Source organism: Malus sylvestris, chromosome 2 (genome assembly GCF_916048215.2).
Source record: "Malus sylvestris chromosome 2, drMalSylv7.2, whole genome shotgun sequence".
Classification (NCBI taxonomy): domain Eukaryota; kingdom Viridiplantae; phylum Streptophyta; class Magnoliopsida; order Rosales; family Rosaceae; genus Malus; species Malus sylvestris.
The window spans coordinates 20,663,878-20,689,761 of NC_062261.1; the positions used below are offsets into that span (position 1 = coordinate 20,663,878).

Below are 25,884 nucleotides of genomic sequence, written 5' to 3' on the forward strand. Positions count from 1 at the left end.
TCAAACGAATAAAGTTCGTTAAAAGACCACGGGTTAGTTTTGGGCCTCAAGGCCCAATGAGCTTCGAACGTCAAGCCCATTGACTTAAGTTGTATGACAACTTAATTCACAAAGGCCCAAAAAGCCCAATAAAACCCTATGGCCGGCCATATTGATAAAGGAGTGGGTTTTTGAATTATTACAAGTTTGCCACTCCAATGAAGATAGGTATAAATATGACTTTATAGCCTTTTCTTCATGAGGGTTTCTTTTGGGAGAAAAGATGAGAACAAAAGCTCTCTTTGCTCTCTAAGAGGCCGGCCACCCTAGAGGACCATAGCTAGCAATCTTACTTCCTCTAGGTCACTCATTTCTTCATCAATCCTTCCTTGGTGTGGAGACTTAGAGGTTCTCAACTTTGAGAACTTGGAGAAACCAATTCTTCCATCCATATCCATGGAGCTAAGAAGCAAGGAATGAAGGCCCTATCTCTTGGGTGATTATCCTTTGCTTATGCAAAGAGGAATCAACAAAGGTATAAATTTCTCAACTCACTTTGTTCTTGAGTTGAGTCTTGGTTCACCTAACTACTAGGCTTTGAATTTCATGGGTAATGTTTTGTTTTTTAGTGCATGCAAGCATGATTCCGCCTTTAATTGTTAATTGCATGCTATAGATGTTGCTCAAATGAACATGTTTTTCACAAAATTTCCTTCGCGAACTTATCACTATTATGTAATAGGTGTACTTTGGTTGCCTTGATTACTCTTTCGTAGTCTCACTATCTATTACACTCTGAATAATTGTAGTGGGTTCAACCCACGAATTGCGCACTCTTTCACTGTTTAGTTCTAATTAGTTTTAATTTTATTCACTTTTTGCATCACTTACCCTTATGGTTATGTCACCTCACAGTGACGGCCAGCATGCTTCGACCTTTACAGGTCGGGGTGTGTCATGCAATTAATCACAAGCAATTAAATAAAAATCACATATTCATGCTAAGGCTCAAGGCTTCGCCCTAGCAATAGAAATTAGTTACGCATATTCATAATTGAAATCATAGAAAATATTATTAAGAAAAGGATTGAAAACACCTTCAAGTAGAAAATCTCCAAAACCCTAGCACTTCTCTCTGTCTCCAAAATTGCATAAAATAAAGCATAGTCCAAAAACTGTAGACAGCCAAGCAATATATTTGCTAAACCACCACACAAACCCTAATCCCCCATAAAAAAAATAAAAAAAAAGAAACATAACCCTAAATTAAAATGGTAAAATTCGTCCAAAATCTGAACAGTCACGTTTTTGACCCATAAGCTACTCCAAAACTGGCCCAATATAGCTGGATTTAGTGTTTGGAATATTCTGAACACTTCTCCAGAAGGCCACGAACCCATCCGAGGTCATCTTGGGCTCCAAAAATGCAATTTAAGCCCAAAAACGTCATTTTCCAAGACTGCGCATTGCTTCTTTATTCCATCGCCAGAAAATAACTGCTCGGTAGAAAAATCCCAAATTTTGATACGAACACGTTAAGTGACTTACAAACGTCCTCCAACTGGAATTACTCCAAAATTCGTCCATTTGTTCCTGTTTTGCTCCAAAGGAAGTTGAAAGTCCTATATTGAAAATACAATTCAAAGTATCAAAATTCTTCCAAAATATTAACCAAAATATACTAAGATTAGGGTAAAATATATAATATAAAATCTACTCATCAGAATACCCCCAAACTTAGGTTTTTGCTTGTCCCCAAGCAAAACAAGACTCAAACAAAAATAAAAACTTAACAAACTAGACAACTAGCTAAAACTCAACCAAGACAAAATTTCCACCTTCAAGTTGCAATCCATAGCAAATTTTAAAAACTAGAACATCTTTTCAAAAGTTCCAACCAATCCCACAACAGAGTTTAAGCCATTTAGAATCAATTAGAAAAGAATTTACAAACTTCCTTTGGTGTAAAGTGAACCAACATAGTTAAGGAGACTCGACTAAAACCCTTACCTCTCGTCCTTCTTTATTTCACACATACTAACTTTAAATATAACTATTTTTCATTTTCTTTTTCATATATAACAATTTTTTTTTTCAGCAACAGTAGTGGTCGTGCAATGTCGGTTCATTTAAACTTTCGATCCAACCCATGTAGCGAGCTTTAGGTCAATGACTCCCAAACCACTAGGGCTTTAGGGCACTAGGTGTAGAACACCCCTAAAGACTTATTAACCCGAGCTGAAAAGGCTAAGAAACCAACTAACCACCCTGCCCCATGCCAAAACTCTGCCGTTTGACGCAAGAATCACTGCTGATTAGGTAGGACTGGCCCGGTTACTAAGCAAAATCTCGGGTGAGACAATTATTACTTTATAACACAATAATAACTAACTTTACTTAAAACAAAAATTAAAAATAAACTTAGACTAAAAGTAGTGTTTCAATCTCACTCCCCACAAACCATGTTGGTGTGATGTGCAAAGTTCAAAGTATAATTCATGAATTAGTGTCTAAGCAACGATAAATAGAAAAGACTCTAATGTGGGATTAATCTTCACCATGTCCATTTATTCTAACGTTTAAAATAATCTATGAATATTAACTTAAAAAGAATGAAAATTGTTAACTGACATAAATAAAAATTAAAAGCCTAAAATTTACTTTCCCACCCCCAAACTTATTTCACACTTTGTCCTCAAGGTGTGGAAACAAAAACAAAACTAAAAAAAAGAATATTATAAAAAAACAAAAAACCCTGACACTAAAAAAAATAACGGACAAGACTATAAAAAGAAAATATAAAACAAAATGAAGATAAAGGAATGCATAACACCTGGGCTTTATGGAAAGATCATGGCGTGACCTTGACAAACTGTGGGCCTGGGAAGGATGCAAGAACATTGGATTCTCATGAAAGAATGGGATGCATCTAGCATCCTAATTTGAAAATGGTGTGTGCAAGTTCCCATGTCTGAAAACCCATTCACAGCAGTCCTTAGTCTTTGGCAGTCATTCAACCCAGAGCCAACGACTATTTACCTCACCATTTGAAAACTACCCTCCTCAAAAAGGCACGGAATACACGCGATTAGAAACATGGCTTGCATCCGTGCAATTAACTCCTTTGGATTCCTATAACACATGCTTCTCATCCACCCATTTTCATTTCAAATTATTTTGTGAGAAATCCTAGGCCTCTCTCAAGAAACTCTAACCCTCTTTCACTAAAAACCCTTGCGCACATCCATATCAGAAATAAGTCTCCCATTTTCCTCAACCCAATCTCTCTTTTGCTCTCAGATCCCATATCTCGTTAAAATGAAAAATAGGCATCCTTCCCCCACATATTTTTTTCATTTTCCACCTCTCTTCACCCTCAGCCGCTCAACCACACACACATGCGGGGCCGTCGCTCACACAGCAACACCCCTACCCACGCTCTCATCTGCAAGAACCCCAAAAGCAACTTCTCTGCCATGGCAATGGGAGCACGTTTAAAGCTCAAAGCTTCCCACAAAGGTAATCTTCATCTCTGTCCTTGTTTAATAGGTGTGCAGTTGATGATTTTTTTTTTAATTGAACGGAAAAGAACATTAACATGCTGATCTGCTTCCTTTGCGAGGATGTGGAGCCGCCGACGAAACATGAAGAAAATGAAGAACAACATGCAAGCAGCTCAGATCCGAGACAGAAAGGGTAAAATTACTAGTCTCCATAACTAATCTCTCACAGCATGTCGCATATAAGCTGCATCCGGCATGTGTAAAATCTATGCATCTTGTCAGGCTGCAAAGGTCGACGATCTGGAAGCGGAACACTGACAATGAAAAGGAACACCAACTACAATCCAGATCCAGTGCCTGCAAAGGTAAAAATCTTGTACTCCGTAGGTTAATGAACCCCATGTGGTGAGAAAATAGCTTCAGTACCTCTGCAGGCAATTATAATGGTGTGGTATTTGTGCAGAACAATCGAATCCGTGACGAATCCGAGGGAAAGAATTCTCAAACTGAAAATCCACTACACAAAAAGCATGACACATCTTGAAAGTCGTGAGTTATCGATTATGAAGGTATAAACTCATCCCTGCTCTTGTTTAAATGTCATGATTAATTTCGTCCATGGATCTTTGAAAAATGTTAACAAAAACCATATGTATATGTGGGTTTGAACATGAATCGAACTAACAACATACGGACTAACATGTATATGATGAAAGTGGACTTGAAATGTGTGAGACTTAACAAAGACAAAATGACCGCAAAAAATATGGACCCTAAAACGTAAAGGAACCCAGATCTGATGAACATATAACAAAATGGATAAGACCTACAGAAAATATGACTTTCACAATATTATGTGTTTTAAGTGATACATAACCTGGATCATAAAAGTCATAATGTCACCAAGTTTTTTGTTGTGAGCTATGCAGGACGGCAAGTTAGCCTTAGGACAAAGGTGGAAGACAGTACCCACTCGGACATCACAAATCCGCCTCCTATCCGAAGGTAAAGCGAATCCTGGGTTGTGGTGTCTTGATCTGTAAAGATGATGTTTATGTCCCATCATGGTTTCATTGTGGTGCTCTGTGTGCAGGGGTTTACGGATCCAAATAGAGCGCATAGGAAGAAAAGTGGATGGACAAACATCAGCTTCAATAGACAAAACGGCACAAGCTTCCAAGAGCCCAGATCAGTGCATCTGGGAGGTAAAATTTCATATCCTTGCAAGTTGAATTGTTGTAGATCTGGTAAGAATAGTTGTACTCAGTTCTGTGGTGTATGGATCCGTGATTTAACTGTGCTTCTCCTCCATGCATCGCAAAACTGAGCTGCAGAAAATTAACTGCTCAAAATTATGTGTCTGTGCTGGATCTGCAACAATCTCCCCCAAACTTGCATCTGTGTATGGCTTTGTATGTTGACTGTTTTAAATTTCCAGCATAGTGTAGATATGGGTGATGTTAATGTAGATTTGCTGCTAGGTGCATGATTCCAGTAAAGGATGCTCTTTATTGTCCATGTTTTCAACCTACAACAAATCTTAGGTATATATATGCATCTAGAAATTTAACATGCGTAAATAAAGAAAGCGACGTATTTTTGGATTTTTCATGGTTTTTTTTTTTTTTTTTTTGTGTTTTTGAAAACTTAGGTAAATATATGCATCTAGAAATTTAACTTATAATAAAAAAAACGAAAAATAAAATAAGTAAAGAGTTTAGAAAAATTGGGTTGCCTCCAAACAAGTGCTTTATTTTAAGTCTGTAGCTAGACGTTGCAGAAGTCCGGTAGCTAGATCACTGGTGCCTTCAGAGTCAAAGACTCGCCTACACCAAATTTTGCTATGCATGGCTTAAGCTGATGTTTGGTAACCTTAAATGAGAAATCTTTGCCTCAACCTTTATGCCCAAATTACCATTTTGAAAAACGTTAGTACCTAGAAAAGGACCTTTCCATCGAGACTCTTGTTTCCCTGGAGATGATTTGAAATAGGAACTTAACAACCACACTTTTTTACCAGGCTGTATTTTCTTAAAATTTTGGGCTGCCTGGCAAATTTTCATGCTTTTTCATAGTGTTAATTGGCTGGTCATCATGTAGCACCCTTTGCTGCTGTGGTTTAGGACTTGTACAATCACGAGTCAAATTCTGGGGCTTTATGGACAGATGGTCAGTTGATGATCTATTCATAAACTCGGTACTTGGTAAACCATCCAATGCATCAACACGCATGCATTCTTGCTTGTCACCTGAATGTATGTTTGCTTCAAACAACTTGAAAACAACAGTTTGATATTCAACCCGGAATGTTAATGTTTTGGCTTCAACGTCAATAAGAGTCCGGGCTGTTGCCAGAAATGGGCGGCCCAAAATAATGGGTGTTGTCAAATCTTCATCCATGTCCAACACCATAAAATCAGCTGGTAAATATAAATTGTCAACCTTCACAATAATATCTTCAATGATTCCTCTAGGGTAGGTAATTGAACAGTTAGCCAATTGAATAATACTGGAGGTTGGCTTCAACTCTCCTTCACCTAAACGTTTAAAAACAAAATAAGGCATTAAGTTTACACTTGCACCTAAATCAATTAAAGAACTACTAAAATCACAATTTCCAATGGTGCAAGAGATAGTAAAACTCCCTGGATCTTTTTTCTTTGGAGGTAATTTATGCAATAGGACCGCACTGCACTATTATGTAAGAATCACTTTTTCAAAATCAACGAGCTTCTTTTTCTTTGTGCAAACATCCTTCAAACATTTGGCATAAGATGGAATGTTCTTGATTGCATCAATTACTGGAAGATTAATTTGAACTTTAGCCAAAGTTTTCATAAAATCTGTCAACTGTTGATCTTTAGCTTTAGGCTTCAACCTTTCAAGATAAGGCATAGGAGGCTCATATACACGTTCTGCAGTTTTTTTGGTAGCTTCTGCAGTATTTTCGGATCTGTCTTGTAGCTGCCAAGAATCTGCAGAAATTGCAGAATCTGCAAAAATTGCAGATTTAGTTTGGGGCTGTTCTGCTGCCCGCGAATTTCCAGCAGAATTTTCATGTCTGTTGTCGTAACTTTTGCCAGACCGTAAAGTATGTACAACATTACATTCTTCTCGTCCTCTTGGATTAGGTACCGTTTGACTAGGAAATGTACCCTGAGCTCTTTCTGAAACCTGCAAAGCAATCTGCCCAATTTGTTTTTCCATGTTTTTCATTGCTGCCTGTAGATTTTGGATTTCTTGAGTGGTAGTATTTGCTAATTTTTCAATTGCAACCTCCCAAGCAGCCTTAGGTGCAGCAGGTTGATGTACCTGCTGTTGAAATTAAGGCCTAGAGTGCTGATCTTTGTCCCACTTTAAATTAGGATGATCTCTCCAACCTGGGTTGTAGAAATTTGAATACGGGTCATATCAGGGACGCTGGAAATTGTTAAATGCATTAACCTGCTCTGCTGTAAAATCTGGACAAACGTCTTTATGTGGGCAGCTCATAAAATCGTGAGTTGTCATGTTGCAAATGCTGCAAGCAGCTTGTAATTGCTGCTGTACAGCAACCTGTGAACTTGGAATTCTTTGTAATAACATGTCAAATTTTGCATCAAGCCTTTTCTCCATTTTTTCAATTTGTGCTGTAACATACGGAGAACTGTTAGACATCTAAAAAACAGACCTAGATTGTGGCTGCTCAACTACCCACTGTTGTGTATCTGCTGCCATTTTTTCAAATAACAAACAAGCCTCTTGTGCATTTTTATCTTGGTACGAACCTCCGCATGAAGCGTTAACAAAAGTTTTTGTAGTCATATTCAACCCTCTGAAAAATATAAGCATTTGATCAGTAGTGTTAATACCCGAATGTGGGCATTTTCTAATCAACTCTTTGAACCGTTCCCACGCCTCATGAGACTCTTCATTTGGTTTTTGGGCAAATGATAAAATCTAAGTTCTCATGTCAAGTGTCTTTGAAGCTGGATAATACTTGTTTAAAAATCTTTCACTGAGTTGGGCCCAAGTACTTATGCTTCCAGATGGGAGTGTGAGGAGCCATCTCCTTGCTTGATCTTTTAGAGTGTATGGAAATAAACGCAGCTTAATAGATTCAGCTGAGAATCCCCTTACCAAAATAATTTTGCATCCCATTAGAAATTCTGCAATATGCATGTTTGGATCGTCAGATGATAACCCATGAAATGTAGGTAGAATATTCAACATGTGCTGCTTTATTTCAAATGTAGACCCTTCCTCCACTGCCAGATAAGTAATGCAACTTGGTATATTTGTGGTATGGGCTGTTAAAGAATCACCCAAAGGCTGACATGCCTCTGGAATAACGAATGCCATTTTTCCTTTACTGTGCAGATCCCCAGAAATTGAAGACTGCAGAAAAGTCTCCTCTAGTGACGGAACCCACTGCAAATTTGGCTCCCTGCGTCTCCTCCTTAAATTCTGCTCGAGTTATGGATCCAATGGAATCAACTTCTGCACTGTTGAACGGGTGCTGACCATGCACATATTATCTTTGTAATCTGCACTGTACTACTGTAATCTGTAAAAATAAAATAAAAACGAAAATTAAATAAATTATTATTTATATATATATAAACATCAAGAACTAATTGAAAAATTGATTAGTAGGGAGTATTTTAAATAATCCCCCGCAACGGCGCCATTTTCTTGATAGGGATTTTACTACTCATGTGAATGGGCTAAAAACTCCTATTATACTTGCAAGAATCACAATGTTGTTGTAGTATAAACAAATCTCGCAAGGTCATTCTCCACATGGATTATTAAATAATTCGAAGCAAACCAAATTGCAATTAGTTATTGTAAAGTAGAAATTGAGGTGATTGATTTTATAACCTACTTAAAATAAAAAAGAAATTAATTAATTAAAATAAACAATTTGCAATATTCAAAACTAGAAGGAAAAGAAAACTGTTTTGGAAGAAATCAAATTAAGAAAACACTAGGGTTCCACCATCACCTAGCAATCCTATGAACTTTTACCAATTACTTATGATCTACAAATGCCACTTTGAAGGTTAGATTTTCCTAATTCATATTCTACTTGGAACCTCCAACATAGAACGCATATCTAACATGCAACCCGTCCGGACGTTTGAATCAAATCTGAACATGAAAGACTTATTATGTTTTATGAAAATCATTTGAAAAACCATGCAATCCTTAAGACGTGATATTCATCCTAAGTGAAATTACAATTATTAATCACAAGAAGCCAGCGTCAATTTCAGGAAACTTCCGACCAAAATTGCATCAAATTACTTTTCTAAAAATCCTAATGGTGATCAGACATTAAGACAATTAGATAGTTTTTATCCCGGTGATTAATAATTCAAAGTATGCATGCAATCAATCACAAGCAATTAAATAAAAATCACATATTCACGCTAAGGCTCAAGGCTTCGCCCTAGCAATAGAAATTAGTTACGAATATTCATAATTGAAATCATAGAAAATATTATTAAGAAAATGATTGAAAACACCTTCAAGTAGAAAATCTCCAAAACCCTAGCACTTCTCTCTGTCTCCAAAATTGCATAAATAAAGCGTAGTCCAAAAACTGTAGACGGCCAAGCAATATATTTTCTAAACCACCACACAAACCCTAATCCCCCATAAAAAAAAAGAAACATAACCTTAAAGTAAAATGGTAAAATTCGTCCAAAATCTGAACAGCCACGTTTTGGACCCATAAGCTGCTCCAAAACTGGCCCAATATAGCTGAATTTAATGTTTGGAATATTCTGAACACTTCTCCAGAAGGCCACGAACCCATCCGAGGTCATCTTGGGCTCCAAAAACGCAATTTAAGCCAAAAAACGTCATTTTCCAACACTGCACACTGCTTCTTTATTCCATCGCCAGAAAATAACTGCTTGGTAGAAAAATCCCAAATTTGGATACGAACACGCTAAGCGACTCACGAACTTCCTTCAACTGGAATTACTCCAAAATTCGTCCATTTGGTCCTGTTTTGCTCCAAAGGAAGTCGAAAGTCCTATATTGAAAATACAATTCAATGTATCAAAATTCTTTCAAAATATTAACCAAAATATACTAAAATTAGGGTAAAATATATAATATAAAATATACTCATCACCCTCGGTTGGAGACAGTTTTCGGACTATTTTCAGCTTTCTATCCTTTTGAACCATTTGGTTGGAGATGATCTTAGAAACCTCCAGACTTGAAAATAATGAAAATAATTAAAGTCTAATTCCTAATATAACAAGAATTCACCAGTTGAACATCACAGCTACCCTATCCACCGTTGGATTCAGATCAACTCATTCAGATCGACGGTGTAACTTATCACAGTTAATCGACACACCTGTGACGATATCTCTCTCCATATTTTTTGAATCACGGAAACTGTTTCTTCTGCTATTTCTTCTTGCCATCTCTCTTTTCTCCTCCTCGTTCGGATCATATAATTTCACAAATTCTAATTTTTTTAATTCAATTTTCGTTTGAAATATAAAGAAAAAAAACTAGCATTTGATTGGATTCGCGGCAATGAGTACCGGAGATCTTCTTAGCATTCAGCCCTTGGAGCTCAAATTCCCATGTAAGTTTTTTTCTTTCTTTTCTTTCAGAAGAACATTTTCTCTTTGGTTAGCAAGAAAATGTAGGAAAATTGAGGGAAAAAGAAATTTAGAATGCCGTGTTGGGTTTTACTGGAATTGGAACGGTGCATTTTAGATTATGCAAAATAATTATAAGGATGGGTTTAATTGTGCATACGATTACGGGGTTTAATATTTTGATTACCAGAAAATTAGAAAACTGACTTTGATTTAGCTTAGTAATGCTTAATTGTTATGTTTAGGGAGTGATTGATTCAAATGGGATGTTAATGTGATTTTTGCATTGGGAAAATTGTCCAATTTTGTTAATTTTATTTTTGTGGGTTTGTTTTCTTGTGGTGTAAAAGTTGAAGTGAAGAAACACAGTTCATGTTCCTTGCAATTGACCAACAAAACAGCTAATTATGTGGCCTTCAAGGTAATTTTTCGGTTCCCCTTAAATTTGGATATCGAATTGGTCTGAACATATGAGGTATGGACTTGTAATGCTTACTGTTTGGATATTGTGATTGAATAGGTTAAAACAACCAATCCGAAAAAATACTGTGTCCGGCCCAATGCTGGTGTTGTTTTGCCCGGAACCACATGCGATGTTACAGGTGAATTATTCAATTGATTTGAAGAGTATTTGGTTCTTTAGCTTATCTGATATCTTAATCTTTTATTTCATGGTTCAAAGTTAAACACTGAGTAATTGTTCTAGATTATATTCATTTCTTTGCTTTCATTGTTTTCGTTGTTAACGGTATGCTCAATTATTATTTCTCAAATTTCCTCGATTGTTCCTGATTTAAATTTGATTTTTGTAGTCACAATGCAAGCCCAAAAAGAGGCTCCGCCAGACATGCAGTGCAAGGACAAATTTCTCCTTCAAAGTGTTGTTGCACCAGAAGGTGCAACTACGAAAGACATAACTCCTGAAATGGTTGGATGATGCTGCTAACACGTATTATGTTTCCCGTGAAGAGGTTCTGTTTTGGGTTTTGTTTTATTTACTTTAATCTTTTTGTGAATTTGTCTATAGTTCAACAAGGAGGATGGTAAAGTTGTGGAAGAGTTCAAATTGCGGGTAATCTACTTTCCTGCCAATCCCCCATCACCTGTCCCTGAAGGATCTGACGAGGGCTCTTCTCCAAAGGCTTCAGTCGTTGATAATGGAAATCAAAACTCTTCCTTGTTTGATGCTGTAAGGGTTTCTCTTTTGCAAGCTTTCAGGGAAGTTTGAAAACTCATTGAATGTGTGGAATACTCATTATCATTTTACTTGGAAAATTAGGTATCAAGGTCTCTTGAGGAACCAAAAGAGAAGTCGTCAGAGGTCAGATGTCCTTACTATTAGATTTCACAAATACAGTTGCTTTTGAGTTACATAGGAAATTTATCTCGGGAATTGACACATTACATTTCATTCTCTTGCATTTAATTTAATCTGCCTGAATGGGGTGCTAAAATCTTGAATTTGATGAAAGGAGTTACTTTTTAATGTTTTCATTTTCTCTACAGTAAACTTATTGTGCAACTGTAGACAGTTGAAAGAATGTATCATAGAATGTCATTGCTAAAATATATTCACCAATAGTGCCAGTTTTTGAGTCGCATCATAGTGGTTAAGTTTGTTTTGAAACATGCGACATACCAAATTCATGAATATATTGAATGACAGTATACATGGAGGTTAGTAAAAGTCATTAAAGATTGTGATTTCCAAGTTTTGGTTCATTTTGTATGGCTTTGGTGGTGACGGTGGCAACATTCAACAATATTTAGAAACCAATAGGTAGTCTGAAGTATTTTCTTGACTTTCTTGTGATGGAGGCTTCCTTAGGTTTTTTTTTAGTGTAAAGTTCACTTTTATTTAATTGGAACCGCTGTCATAAACTTCACTTTAATGACAGCGCATGAAACAAAAGCATTTTCGAAAATGTTAGGAGGGAGGAAGTGGAAGGATTGTGGGATAGAGTTCGATTTTGGGCTTCTTTTGGGATTTCAGTTTCCCTGGAATTTCAGGATATAGCACTTCTTCCTCATTCATGCGGATTGGTGGGCAGCAATCTCTTAAACTCGCTTTAATTAGCATAGCTGTTTTGTAATAATTACTCAGGTTTATAGGACTTTGTTTTCTGCTTTGGTTATGGATCTTGTATTCAATCCAGTGGACAGCATGTGCACTACTTCTTGTACTTTCAATTTATACTTAATAATAAAATCTGCGTTTCTCATAAAAAAGGACGGTGCATGTGGTTTATTATTACATGTTAATCGCTACATAAGGTTTTTGTCCACGCCTCACTACTATTCTAGTTCATTTTCTGCTTGCATGATTCTTCTATGGATCTTCTATTTGTTTTTTTACTAACAAATCCAGTGCAGATTAAGAGTTACTTAGTCCTGTTAATTTTCTTATTTTTGCATACTTCTTTTTCTAGTTATTAGAAGGCCCTGTCGAGAAGTTCTGAGGACGGGGACAGAAAAGTGAACTAAAATTATTTTATTTTTAAGAATTTAAGGGGTAAAATGATATTATGAATTGAATGGACGTGTGGAGCAAACTTGTGTGCAAATTGAATTACCGATTGGTCCACCCTACATTGACCACCGGGTACAGAATTACGAATAATCCCTTCAGATTACCTTGTTTAAGTTTCTTTGTATATCTTTTCCTCAGGCATGGTCCATGATTTCCAAGTTAACTGAAGAGAAGACTGCCGCTTTTCAACAAACTCAGAAGCTACGCCACGAACTGGTATTGTTTAATTCTTAGTTTCTTACGTACATCTAAGCCTCATGCTTTTGATTGTCCCTATGCTAACGGTTCCACTAGTATGTATCCCCGTTCTTCATCAGCTGTCAATCTTCGTAGCAAAAATCCTCGAAAAATAAACTGTCCTTATTATGAATTGTCTCGTTGTTTCTATTTATATTGTTGGGTGTTTGATGCTTCAGTTCCCCTTTGTCGGAGTTTATTTTCATGTTTGTTTTCGTTTATTTCCTTTTGGCAATAAGAGAAAAATTTGAATTTGAGCAGGTTGTGTTGAGAAAAGAAATTAGCAAAAACAGCAGTGGCCGATTTTCATTGTTGTTTGTGGTGCTGTTCGGTCTTCTGGGCATCTTGGTTGGCTACTTCATCAACAAAACATAGAGAAGCTGAACCGTCGATTAATTAGTTGGATGCTGGCATAATCCTGCGGTGCTCCGCAGTTTTCAGAAACGTTTTAGGGACTCTTAAACTGTAATGTAAAAATTTAGTATTGATTAATTTGGCACTGTTTTTGGGCAAATCTCCTTTATATATTAAAGCTGGATGTTGACGACACATCATTTAGTTTGCAAATTTTGTTTACAAATTTAGTTTCCCTAGCATTACCTTGAATGTATTGGTTTTCACTTTTCATGATGGGAGGAGGCATCTTTAGTGACTCAAATCTTGTCAAGTTAGCCTCAAACGTAGGGATAAATGCTCTTAATTCGTAGGCACGTATGCAAGTGCTGCTATCAGTCAATTCTTTAAAAGACCTTAATTCTAACTTCAGCAGACACAATAAGTTGTGTGTTTAGAGTGATAAATGTGATTTAGGATAACCAAAACTCTCAGTGTTTGCTAGAAAAATTATAAAAAAAGTTAAAAAAAAAAATCATCATTTGAAAATTACAAACCATGATGACGTCATTTCCTCACTTAGTTTCACTAACAAACCAATTTACACACTAAACAATAAGAAAAGCCAAAAATGAACCGAAACAATCGGCCAACAAATCAAACCACCTAGCTGGGCTGATTTCTGATAAAAACCCAAATACATACTACTCATGCAATACAACAAACAGAAGCATACAAAATTAGAAGCAAAGCTAGCTAGCTGGGCTGATTTTTGAACTTGGACCATGCACGATGAATGCATGGAAAACAACTTAGATGACACAACTACACCACTACGTAGTTTTTCGTGTCAATAAAATAAGGATATGTAGACAAAAGTTTATCCATGTCCTTATTTCATTGGAACGAAATCATCGTAATGGTGTACCTATGTCATGTAAGTCGTTCTCTCATGCATGGGGCTAGTTTTCCATGTTTCTAGTGGTTGTAGTTTCCAGCCCTCCTGGGCTTGAACCAATCTTTTTATCCTGAGCTTGGCGAGGACAAGGCCAAAGCTTCCGATCACTTTCGTGGTCGTGAAAGCGGTGGGGGCAACGGTGCAGACTAGCTCTGGTGATGAAAGCTCCAAACATGGTCCCAAACACAAACGCTAAACCAGGCTTCATTAGCCTACCTGCTGTTTGGCTCATTTTTTTTCTTCTCAATTTAATATAGTGAAGTTTTTGTGATCGGAAGTATGTGGAAATGGAAGAGCTCGATGGGTTTTATATAGTGGGAAATTTGAGTGCTGGACAAGTCTTTGTTTGGATCTTTCTTTGATTGGTCAAATGTTTCATTGTTTGGATATCACGAATGTACGTTCCAATTGATGACTCCCATATGGCATAAGCCGATTTGCTAGCCCCTTCTTCAAGGGTCAATGACTTGAAGCAATTTATATTAATGGAATGGAAACCCCAACCAATTGACCAGTGGGCGCAGGTGAATAATATATATTAAAGCAAATCACATTATGTACTCTCATGTTCGAGTGCAATTGCAACTTTATACCTTATGTTTAAAACATTATAATATCACATATAAACTTATATTTTAGTTTCAATATCATACATCTGTTAGTTAATTAGTTAATTTGACCGTTAAATAATGATATGGTAATTGTGGATCCCACTTTTTTGTTGATGTGGCTGTCAAATTTGTTCCACGTGGACACAACCAATAATTTTTTGCGCCTACATTTTTTAAACAATTTTCACGGAAAACGAGACATTGACCTCTTTCCCAAGGTTCTGTCGAGGCCGACTCTGACCACGTCCTCTCCAAAGTTACTTCCACCTACGACCTCACCGACCAATGCCAAGGCCTACAAGCTCGACCTCGCCCAATCCCACATTAAGTCCACGCTCCTCCACCTCGAGGTAGTCGTCAAGTGCAACAACTGCATCGATGGTGTCAAGTTGACACCACTAGGTTGAAAGCAACGACATGACACCACTTAAACTACGTTATGACTTGGTATCCAAATTCGAGTTTAGTCCCAACAAAAACAAACATGTTGTGATTTATGAAGTTTGATGTGCATCAACTCTAGTTGACCGCCACTGTGTTGTATGCCAGTTGACACCACTAGGTTGAAAGCATCATGAAGGCCAAGCTCGAGTTCATTGCCTTAGCTTACTTTCACCAACATCGCTTGCAACAAGTACAAGAGTAACTTTAAGTCACCTCCTACACTTGACAAGCACATGCAGCTTGAAGTGAGGGCATCTGTTGACATTAAAATTTCGGTGAATTAAATGTTCACTAACAAATTAAACTTCGACATGCCATGGCTTATGTGGCACGCATCGTGGGTCTGATCACAACTTGCACACTTGGCATGTGACTCATCAAGAGTGACATGCGTCGACATTTGGCGAAAAATAATTAAAAAATTATCTTTAATTAACCTTGATTTAAAACAAACAAATTAATTGATCGACATTTGGCGAAAAATAATTAAAAAATTATCTTTAATTAACCTTGATTTAAAACAAACAAATTAATTGATTTAAGTTAAAGGAAATAATCAACAAATGAAATGAATGCCAAATCAGGGAGATTGACCAAATTAAGGATAAAAAGTGGTTGATTTATTTGATTAAGTCAAAGATTATTTGATTAAATCAAATCCAAATTAAGTCTTGGTTCTTTCGTCAATTAACCAAGTCCAAAATCAAGACTCAATCAAGACATGGAGAGGCCTATAAATCCAAGGCTCCAAGACAAAGAAGGGGACCTACGATCATACACCAAACACTCGTATTCTTCATCAGGCTCATGGAGAATCAACAAGCACAACAAATGCATGTGCCAATTCATCCAAACCAAAGTCGAATATTACCCACCACGTGAAACTACTCGTGGTCCGACTTCGTTTATGGTCAAGCCAAGACGACCCTTGAAGAAATCAAGTCCGATTCAAGATCAAGTCTCTACGACCCTTGGGTCAACCACACACACATCTTCAGAGAGGGAATTAGAGGATCAAGTTTAGAGATTATAACCCTAAACATTCATTTAATACGAAATGTATTACTTTGTAAGTGTTCTTTTTTCATTCTTTGTTGAAAATTTTGTGTTTACAGGTTTATTATGAAGATTAAGAAATTGAACAGTTGCGATTAAGAAGCGTTAGTTTACGGTATCCTTTAAGAAGAAAAGGGTACGGCACCATTTAATTTGAATGTCGTTAGTGTAGTGCAATCACAGTTAAGCATAATATCCTACCTTTATAGTGTAATATGACATCAACAACTTAAAGGCCATCTTGTTTTAGTAATATCAGCACATTACTAAAATTATTTTATGGGTAATGCTAGGGAGGCTAAATTTGTAGACTAAATTTGCGAACTAAATGATGTGTCACCAATAAAAAATAAGCACGTTAATCAACGCTTAAGTAATAATTCAATCATCAACTTCCATGTCATTTAGTTTACAAATTTGGTCTCCCTAGTATTACTCTTATTTTAATTTGAAAATTTAAGGGGTAAATGATCCCTTAGCTTTTCTTCCAGAACCTTTTCCCATTATTAATAGGAGGATAAATGGCAATTGGAGTCCTTCGATTCGAATCATTGAGTAGAACTGCCAATCGTTATGACTACCGAGGGAGCCCAATCTTGGTTTCTTTCAAAACCTCTATAGAGCAGGTAAGTTGACTCAATTGAGGCCAAAGAGACCGTACTAGGATCTAAGAGACCACAAGGAGTCATTCTAACCGCAGGAAATACCAATTGGATATTCTACTTTATTAAATCAAAGGCATACTTTTTCTACTTCATACGCTTGTCAACGTCTAGTGAAAAAGACGAGAGAAGAGGTAACACTTGTGCAACAAAAAATAATCAAGAAAAATATGAAGGTGACATGTGGACTTTTGGGTTAAAAAGACAAAATTACCCTTAAGGCACACCGGGATTCCCACGCACATGCAATGGACAATAACAGCTCAATCGAGGTCAAAGGTGATCAAAATGATATCCTTCTAAAACCCTCTCATCACTCCTCATCAAATCCTCACCCACAATGTAATTCCCAATTATTCTTTTCAAATTGAGATTAATTACTAAATTAATTGATTAATTACCAAATTAATTGATTGACTTACCAAATTAATTGCAAGATATTATTTCACATAATATCTTGCAATAAATCCCACAAACCAATCATATGTGGCTGGTCCCAATTTTCCTAATAGGGCCAATCACACCCCTATTATAGCCTCTCATTTTCTCTAAAAACCTAAGTCCAATTCTCTTCTAAAATTCTCTAAACACACTATCTCTCAAATTCTAACTTTGGCATTGGAGATTCTTCAGCCAAAGCCCCCCTATTTGTCGTGGGCACATGAGTCTCTTAGCCTTAATCTTAGGTGTTAATTGTTTTGCAGGTGCATTTTCGTCTAAGAAGGAGAACGTGGAAATTTGCATCCACAAATTGGTGCTTTCATTGAGAGTCTTGATTCACACGCTCTTAGAAGACTCTCACATTCAAGGTTTGTAATGTTTTTGTTCATTCTTAGATTTTTCATACGTTCTTATTTCTAGAATTTTTTATAAAAAATTCTTTGAATAAACGTAAAAGAATTTGGACCACGGCGATCTACGAGGCTTAACACGACGACGAGTAGAGTGGCACCATCCCCATAGGGCACCACTGTAGTAGCCACCATGATGGCCACCATGGTAGCAACAACTGTGGTCACTATTCGCAAGCTTACAACTCATTGTGAGCAGTGAGCCCAGACGCGAAGGGCAGCCCAAGCCATTGCCCCAAGCGCAAACTTAAGCTTAACATAAGGGCCAAGGCACGCCAGCCCAAGTCGCTCTGAAGGCAGCCCAGCGCCCCGCGCCACTTCAAACCATACGAGCCCAAGCCCAAGGAGAGCCGACTCAAGCCACAACTCGACGCGAGCCTAGTGCGCATTCGAGCCAAGCCAAGGCCCAACTCCCACACGTGCCGCACATGGAGCAGCCCACTCCCGTGGTGTCCCAAGCAGCCCAAACAGGTTATACCGTCCCGGCTTCAATTTCTTGGTCGACGATTGAACCGGGGGTATTTTCACCCTATTTCTTCACAGATTTGACATTTCCCAACTCAAATCTCGCGCCCGGAGTCTACCACACGTTTGCTACTCACAGAGATGCATTTCGTCCAAGCTCTTCCAACCCAAATGGTGAACAACACTTGTCTCGATAAGTCATAGAGTTGACAAACGCCCTTGAACAGCAAACGACCTTAGTGAATCATCTTTTGCAGCGCACCAGGATTTAACGTGCCCTTGACGATGTGTCCCGAAATAGGACAAAGGCAGATAAGGAACCTCTCCAGCAACGTACCAGCAAGCAGCCGCTTGACCAGCCATGAACAGAGCATTCTAGCAGTGTACACTTCCGATTAGGCCCCCGAGATAGCGTATACTCTTGTCTTAGCGCGCAGAGGAGAGTGCATTTTCAATTAGGCCCAATGAAGAGCATACACTCATGGTTAGGACCTTACTTCGATAATCAACATAAGCAACCTTCCAGATGAAGTGTTTATTCGCGGCTAGGCTTGCAATGAGCATCATCCACACCACATCAAAGTAGGTAGCACGACGGACGAAGATAAGCAATCACTCAATCCGGCTTAAGTTCAACCAGTAGCCTATGAGGAATCCGCCCGCTTGCAAGGAACGAACCGTATGCACTGCAGCTATGACATAACCGAGTTGAGCATATAGGAGAGTAGCCTAGACTAGTAGGTCAAGATTGGGGGCAGTCGAGAGCTCCGCTGCCCCCAACAAAGGAAAATTCAAGAAGAAGTAGAGAGGTTTTTGACCGAGTGACTGTGTGATTTTCATTGCAATGAGGTCACTGATGAAGCACTACGATGGGACATGACCAACATGAACAGGTCACCCTTTAAGGATGAGATTAAGCAGGTGGAGCTTCCATGCAAGTTTAGTATGCCATATTTCACATCTTGCAAAAGAGATGGAGACCTAGAGAGACACTTGAAGCTCTACCGAAGCACAATGGTCTTTTACCGAAACAATGATGCTCTTATGTGCAAGATATTCGCCACTACTTTACAAGGTGAGGCGCAAGATTGGTTTCACACCCTACTGCCATGATCCATTCGGAGTTTTAATGAGCTTTCCTTGGTTTTTCACCAAAAATACTCATGCTACCACTCGTTCAAGAAGAAGTCCAATCATTTGTTCAATGTAAAGAAGAATCCAAAGGAGTCGCATTGCGACTACGTGAAGAGGTTCAAAGCAGAGAAGGCGAATATAGTTGAATGCAATGACTCTATAACAAGTATAACCTTCCAAAAAGGACTCCCAACAGACCACCTGCTGTTTGGAGAATTGATCATGAAAGAAGATCTAGTTCTGGCAGACTCTTTTGCTTTGGTAGAGAAACATGCACTTTGGGACGAGGCTCGACGGGCAGACAAGGCACCTATAGCCTTGAAAAAAATCAGCAATAGTTCAAAAGAATGAGGACAGAAAGAAGTACAACAATAAAAGCAGGTAGGAAGCCAAGCGAAGGGACCAATCCTCGACTAAAAGAGGCTCGACGCCCAAGAACTATTCTAAGTTCTCAATCCTGATCTACCAAATCCTTCGCGACATTAAGAATGAACCATGGTTCAAACTGCTGAAACAATCAAAAGGAGATACTTCCAAGTTGGACCACACCAAGTACTGCGCATTCTACTGGGGTCTCGATAATTACCTAGAGAAGCTCGTGAATGATGATAAGGTCAACATATACTTGGACAAGCCAGCTGTGCAGCCTAGAAGGAACGCATATGCTGACAAAGAGTCGCCCAACAAGATGATTCAGATTAATGACATCTTTGTCGAATCTAAGCACTTGGATGCCACCAACAATTCTAAGAAGAGGAAGATCCAGCAGGCTCTACTAGTCTCGCAGGTCCAGGCAGTCAACACCCAACTTGGACTCATCATTGGCTTCACCGAGTAAGATGCCAAGGGCGTCAATTTCCTGCATGACAATGCACCGGTGGTATCTGTCCAACTAGCCCACGCTATAGCCTACATAATGATGGTTGATAATGGAAGTGCAGTCAACTTATTTCAGCTCTCATTAATTCAGAAAATGAGCCTGTAAAGCACAATCATACATCGAGTGGAGGTACTCATCGTATTCAATGGACACACCTCATCTGCCATCGGCCACATCACACTTGACGTGAAAATGCTGCCAGTTGTCTCAAAACAGACGTTCACAATAGTAAGCGACCCATCTCCCTGCAATGAGATTCTAGGGCGACCTTAGCTGATAAAGTTGGACGCTGTCACTACTGTCAAGTATTAAAAAATCTGATTCCGCATCCCGTGAAGAGGAGCCGGAGAAATCAAGTATGACTAGGCCATATCCCAACGATACACTGTGCAAGTATTGAAGGAGTAAAAAAAGAAAACCTTTACCCCTATTGAGGCTACCGAGGTCTAAAGGGACAACGAAGCTACCAAATAACAATTACAGCAATTGGATCAAGAAGATGGTGTCAAAACCAACATGGCAGTAGATGAAAGGGGATGGAAACTTGAGGAAGATGTCGAACACATCATTCTTGATCACCAGTAGCCGGAAAAGACTACTAGGATTAACTCACTCTGAGCCCTAAGGAAAAGGAAGAACTCACAGTTTTCCTTAGGGAAAATTACGATATCTTCGCGTGGTCACCTTCTGACATGCTCGACATCGACCCCGAGATAGATTGCCACAAGATGGACGTCGACCCCACTGCCAAACTGGAGATCCAACAGAGAAGACATTTTGCACCCGAGCGAGTAGCAATCATTGAAGCAGAAATTGACAAGCTATTGGAAGCAGAATTCATAGAAGAGATAGGACACTTAGTATAGCTTGCCAACATTGTGCTAGTGAAGAAGAAAAAGAAAGGCAAATTGAGGGTTTGCTTAGACTACACCGACCTTAACAAAGCATGCTCGAAATATCCTTATCCAGTTCCTCGAATCGATCTATTAATAGATTCAACTTTTGGGAACCAGTTGCTCAGTTTCCTGGACGTATACTCCGGCTACAACCAAATAGCCATGTGCGAGCCCGACAAGGAGAAAACCACGTTTGTGATCGAGTGAGGCACCTACTGCTCCAAGGTCATACCCTTTGGCCTCAAGAACGTGGGAGCCACTTACCAAAGATTGGTAAATATGATGTTCAAGAAGCAAATTGGAGTAACCATGGAGGTCTATGTCAACGACATCATGGTAAAGGGCAAGCAGCGATTAGATCACATCGGTAACTTGGTGGAAACTTTCGACATCCTTAGAAAGTACAAGATGAAGCTCAATCTCGCCAAATGCACATTTGGAGTATCTTTAGGTAGATTCTTAGGGTACCTAGTAACCCAATAAGGAATCAAAGAACATCCTAAGAAAATTCGAGCAATCCTAGAGATGAAATCTCCAACTACCTTGATGGAGATCCAAAGCTTGACTAGATGAGCAACTACCTTCAACCACTTTCTCTCGCGGTCCACCAATCGATGTAAGCATTTTTTCAAAGCTATCAAGAGGGCACAACGAGACAAATGGGATGATCAGTGCGAAAGAGCTTTCCAAGACTTGAAGAAGTATTACATTACCTCCCTTACTATGCAAGCCATAAGCAGTGGATGACTTATACATCTACTTGGCAGTCTTAGAAGTAGCAGTAAGCTCTGCCCTCATACAAGAAGAGCTGGGAGCCTAACTGCTGGTATTCTACACGTATAAAGTTATTCCCGATGCGGAAACTAGATATCCGAAGATTGAGATATTAATTTTGGCATTAATTGTTGTGGCTCGAAAGCTCACACCATATTTTCAAGCTCATATAGTCATTGTCATGACTCAATATCCTCGATGATCAATCCTACATGGTCCTGATGCTTCTCAACGAGCAATGAAATAGGCGTTAGAACTTGGCCAACACGGTTTAGTTTTCCGACCCCACATGACGATAAAGACCTAAGGTGATGCAACATAACGGTCCAACGACGTCCTGGAGGCAACCGAGCACACCTTAACCGCATTACTCCCCCTGATAGAGACTTTTGGCATTTGTATGCAGACAACGCATCCAACTACAAAGGCTCATGAGCAGGTGTGGTCCTTGTCACCTTAGACAGTTCGATGCTTGAGCAGGAGATCACTCTAGGCTTTAAAGCATCCAACAATGAAGTGGAGTACGAGGCCCTAGCAGCAGGCCTTTGAATGGAAAAAAACTTGGTAGTGAAAAAGCTTGAAATTCATTCTAATTCCCAGCTAATCACCACCTAGACTATTGGGGAGTACATGGCAAAACATCTAAGGATGGCTCAATACCTAGAGAAGGTATGAAAGCAACTTGAGGCATTTTAAACTTATATCTTCACTCAAGTTCCGTGGGCAAACTACGCTCAACCAAACGTGCAAGCCGACCTAGGCTCTGCCTTCGACTACCAACTTAAACGCTTTATTTTAGTGGAGTATCTAGACAAGCCAAGCATAGAGGTAGAGCCAGTAGCTGAGGTGTCACAGGTTAATACAACTCAAAACTGGCAAAGTTCTATTATAGACTACCTAGTTAATGGTACACTCATCACGGAAAGGTTGGAGTATAGAAAACTCCAAACGAAGGCAGCACGCTACTACATGTGGAACGTCATTCTCGTATGAAGATCCTACACTAGTCTACATCTCCTCTACCTAGCGCTTCCCGATGACCAAAAGGTTCTAAGTTCAATCCAAGAAGGCATTTATGGAAATCACTCTAGAGACCAATCCTTAGCATAGAAGGCCCTTAATGTAGGTTACTACTGGCCTACCATGCATTAAGATGCTAAGGAATTAATGCAAAAGTGTGATAGCTGCCAATGCTATAAGCCGGTGTCGGCACTGCCTGCCAGTGAACTATACTCGCAAATGAGTCATTGGCCTTTCAAGCAGTGGGCAATCGACTTGGTAAGACCAATGTCACCTGCTACTGGGGGTAGATGCATGATGATCGTGCCAACTGACTACTTCACCAAGTGGATAGAAGCAGAGCCCATGACGACCACAACACAGACGGACGTAGAGCGCTTTATATGAAGGAACATCATTTGCCAATTCAGCATCCTATAATCCATTGTCATAGACAATGGTCTGTAATTCATGGGAAAAGATTTGGCAAAGTTATTCCCGAAATATGGCATCAAACATCATATGTCCATGCCAAGGTATCCCTAAGGCAATGGGCAGGCCGAAACATCCAACAAAAAATCCTCGACTGGCTTTAAGAAGTCCCTCTCTGGCAAGAAAGGAAAATGGCCAGATGAACTTCATGGATGTCTATGGGCGTATCATACCACCAAACGACAAGTAACCAGTGAGGCTTATTTCTTTTTAGCATTTGGTTCGGAAGCAATCATTCCTCCCAATGTCATTATGCCAAGTATCAACATTCTACTGCCAAACATTGAGCAAAATGGAAAGGAGATGACCATAAATCTAGATCTGCGGAGGAGAAGCGTGAGAAGGTCATCACCCGAATCACAGCCTACCAGCAGCAGCTCCTCTCAAACTACAACAAAAAGGCCAAGATCTGGCAATTCTAGCCTAGAGATCTAGTCTTAAGAAAAGTCTTCATCACTACTAGAAGAGAAGGCTCTAAAAAGATGGATCTCATCTGGGAAGGCCCATACAAGATCAGCAGAGTAGGCGGTAAAGGTAGCTACACCCTCGCCACCATGAACGACAAAGAGATTGAAAAATAGTGGAATGCCTACAATCTGAGGAAGTACCATGTGTGACCTCTCGTAACATAAAGCTCGAAAACTCAAGCAGCTGAAGGGGCACCACCTCTCAAGCTGATTACTATTAAGTTGTTATGCAATTTCTACTTTATAGTTAAGTTTTCATTCGTTTCACTTGTTTTTCAATGAGGAATTCAAAAGTAATTTATAACTTGGCTCGACTGCATGTTTACAACAACTAAAACACTCATGCACTTCAAAGGAAGACTGCGCCTTTCTTAGGGACTCATCATAGGAACTACGCCCCTTGGGGACCAACCATGCTCTCCAGTGCGGAAGGGTAAACCAATTCCCCGACACCCACATGAGGTTACTCGCCAATATGGGAGGATAAACTTTACACTCCGAATATCGAGATGTGGATGAGTCGGGCTGCCTTAGTATAACTAGGTGCATGATGGCTTACGCCGAGATTCCTAGAAGTAGCCACAATGGTCTTTTTCAGGGCTTAGCTAACTGAAGGATTTTGGGTCTCTTGGCCTAATCCGTGGGGAACCAGGCTTCAAAGACGGATGAGGAACATTACGCAGTATGCTCTATAGATGGTTGCCCTGGAACCCTAAAGCTGCTACTGAGTGCATTAAAGTAGCGTACGACTTCCAAAAGATAGCCTACGGCTTGCCTTTTGATAAGCTTTATCCATTGTCTACATGCTACTCAGTCAATAAGCTTCATTTCTGCCAAAGCGCGGAACGATTTACACTAATTCCTAAAGTGTTGTGATACTTGCTACGTAACCTACAGAATTGGTTACATAAAGTATGTTGTGATGCAGGCCATACAACTCAAAGGATAGAAGAAAGCCAAGGTTAATAGCTAAGTGGTCACGCGGACTCGTCTGCTTCTGTAAGTAAGGCGTCTAGCTACCGGCCCTATGGGTACCAACTTTGCAAAAGTTCTACACCAACACCTATGGTTGCATAGTTATACACCAACACCTATGGCTGCATAGTTATACACCAACACCTATGGCTACATAGGCTACGCGGGCATGTCTGCTTATAGAAAAGTAACACGTCTGCCATTGGTTTAGAAAGTCTAAGGTTGGGCGAGAACAAAAGAAGCGAAGATGAAGAAAAATGAAGGAAGCAAGTTTTTTAAATTTTCTAGTAAAATTGATAAACAAATAGCAAAGACCGAAGAAGTTCAAGCAAAGCAAAAAGCAACAAGGAAAACAAAGAAAATCCTAAAGACTACCTAGAAAATTACTTTTTAGCAGCTTGGACATCCCATGACTACTCAGTCGCCACACCTTTAGCAGCAACAACGCTCGCAGCAGCAGCATCATCCGGTGTTTTATCCCCAGCTGCCTTGATTGGGCACCAACTTCTCTGACTACTTCACTAATGGAAGCCTCAAAAGTAAAGGCAAACAAGTCTTTCGATGAAATAGAAAAGATCTCGAAGTTTTTCTCAGTAAACTCAAAGTCAGACGGCCTGCCAAATAGATGATCTACAAAACCCATCTTGTAGAAATTGGCTTGACTCTAAGCAAGCGAAGCCTCAAGCTTAACCTTTTCACCCTTCAACTGCTCGTTCTTCTCGAGTAGACCAACACAGACACGCTGCAGCTTATCCATTTATTTTTTCAGATATTCGTTGATCTTCAAAGCACCTTGGAGTTCCAACACTTAGGGTTCAAGCCTATCAATGACCTTCTTGAAATGGATCACTTGATTATAAGCAGCGGAGCGAAGCTCAGAGACGGCAGGCTCAAGGTCTTGAATCTGAGGTATGTAACATCCAACCTCTTTCTCTACACTTTTATACTTACTTGGATCACGTCAAGCCTAGTCTTTAAATCCACGATCTCTTGGCGAGCATTCTCAAGCTGCAGAGAAGTGGGGGCA

General features: G+C 39.2%; 1 protein-coding gene, 1 non-coding gene and 1 pseudogene across 2 annotated transcripts; all 3 read left to right on the forward strand.

Annotated features, from left to right (window-relative positions):
- The first annotated feature begins 3,925 nt into the window (after positions 1-3,925).
- Positions 3,926-7,973, forward strand: LOC126604706 (uncharacterized; annotated as a pseudogene).
- LOC126614123 (small nucleolar RNA R71) lies at positions 7,332-7,436 on the forward strand. Its single transcript, XR_007620286.1, has one exon. It is a non-coding gene; the product is annotated as a small nucleolar RNA R71 (small nucleolar RNA).
- Positions 7,974-9,884: 1,911 nt separating the features above from the next.
- Positions 9,885-13,427, forward strand: LOC126604714 (vesicle-associated protein 1-3-like). The gene is made up of 8 exons (XM_050272015.1): positions 9,885-10,077; positions 10,444-10,514; positions 10,614-10,695; positions 10,906-11,021; positions 11,121-11,282; positions 11,373-11,414; positions 12,762-12,839; positions 13,122-13,427. Exons 1-8 carry the CDS (start codon positions 10,026-10,028, stop codon positions 13,233-13,235), a joined length of 717 nt encoding a protein of 238 aa, XP_050127972.1. The 5' UTR covers positions 9,885-10,025; the 3' UTR covers positions 13,236-13,427.
- Positions 13,428-25,884: the final 12,457 nt, after the last annotated feature.

Bases quoted from the DNA above. Each gene is read 5' to 3' on its own strand.
- LOC126604714 (XM_050272015.1), top strand. From the start codon at position 10,026: ATGAGTACCGGAGATCTTCTTAGCATTCAGCCCTTGGAGCTCAAATTC. The intron at 11,283-11,372 runs GTAAGGGTTTCT...TTGGAAAATTAG, and splicing joins ACTCTTCCTTGTTTGATGCT to GTATCAAGGTCTCTTGAGGA. The intron at 12,840-13,121 runs GTATTGTTTAAT...GAATTTGAGCAG, and splicing joins AGAAGCTACGCCACGAACTG to GTTGTGTTGAGAAAAGAAAT.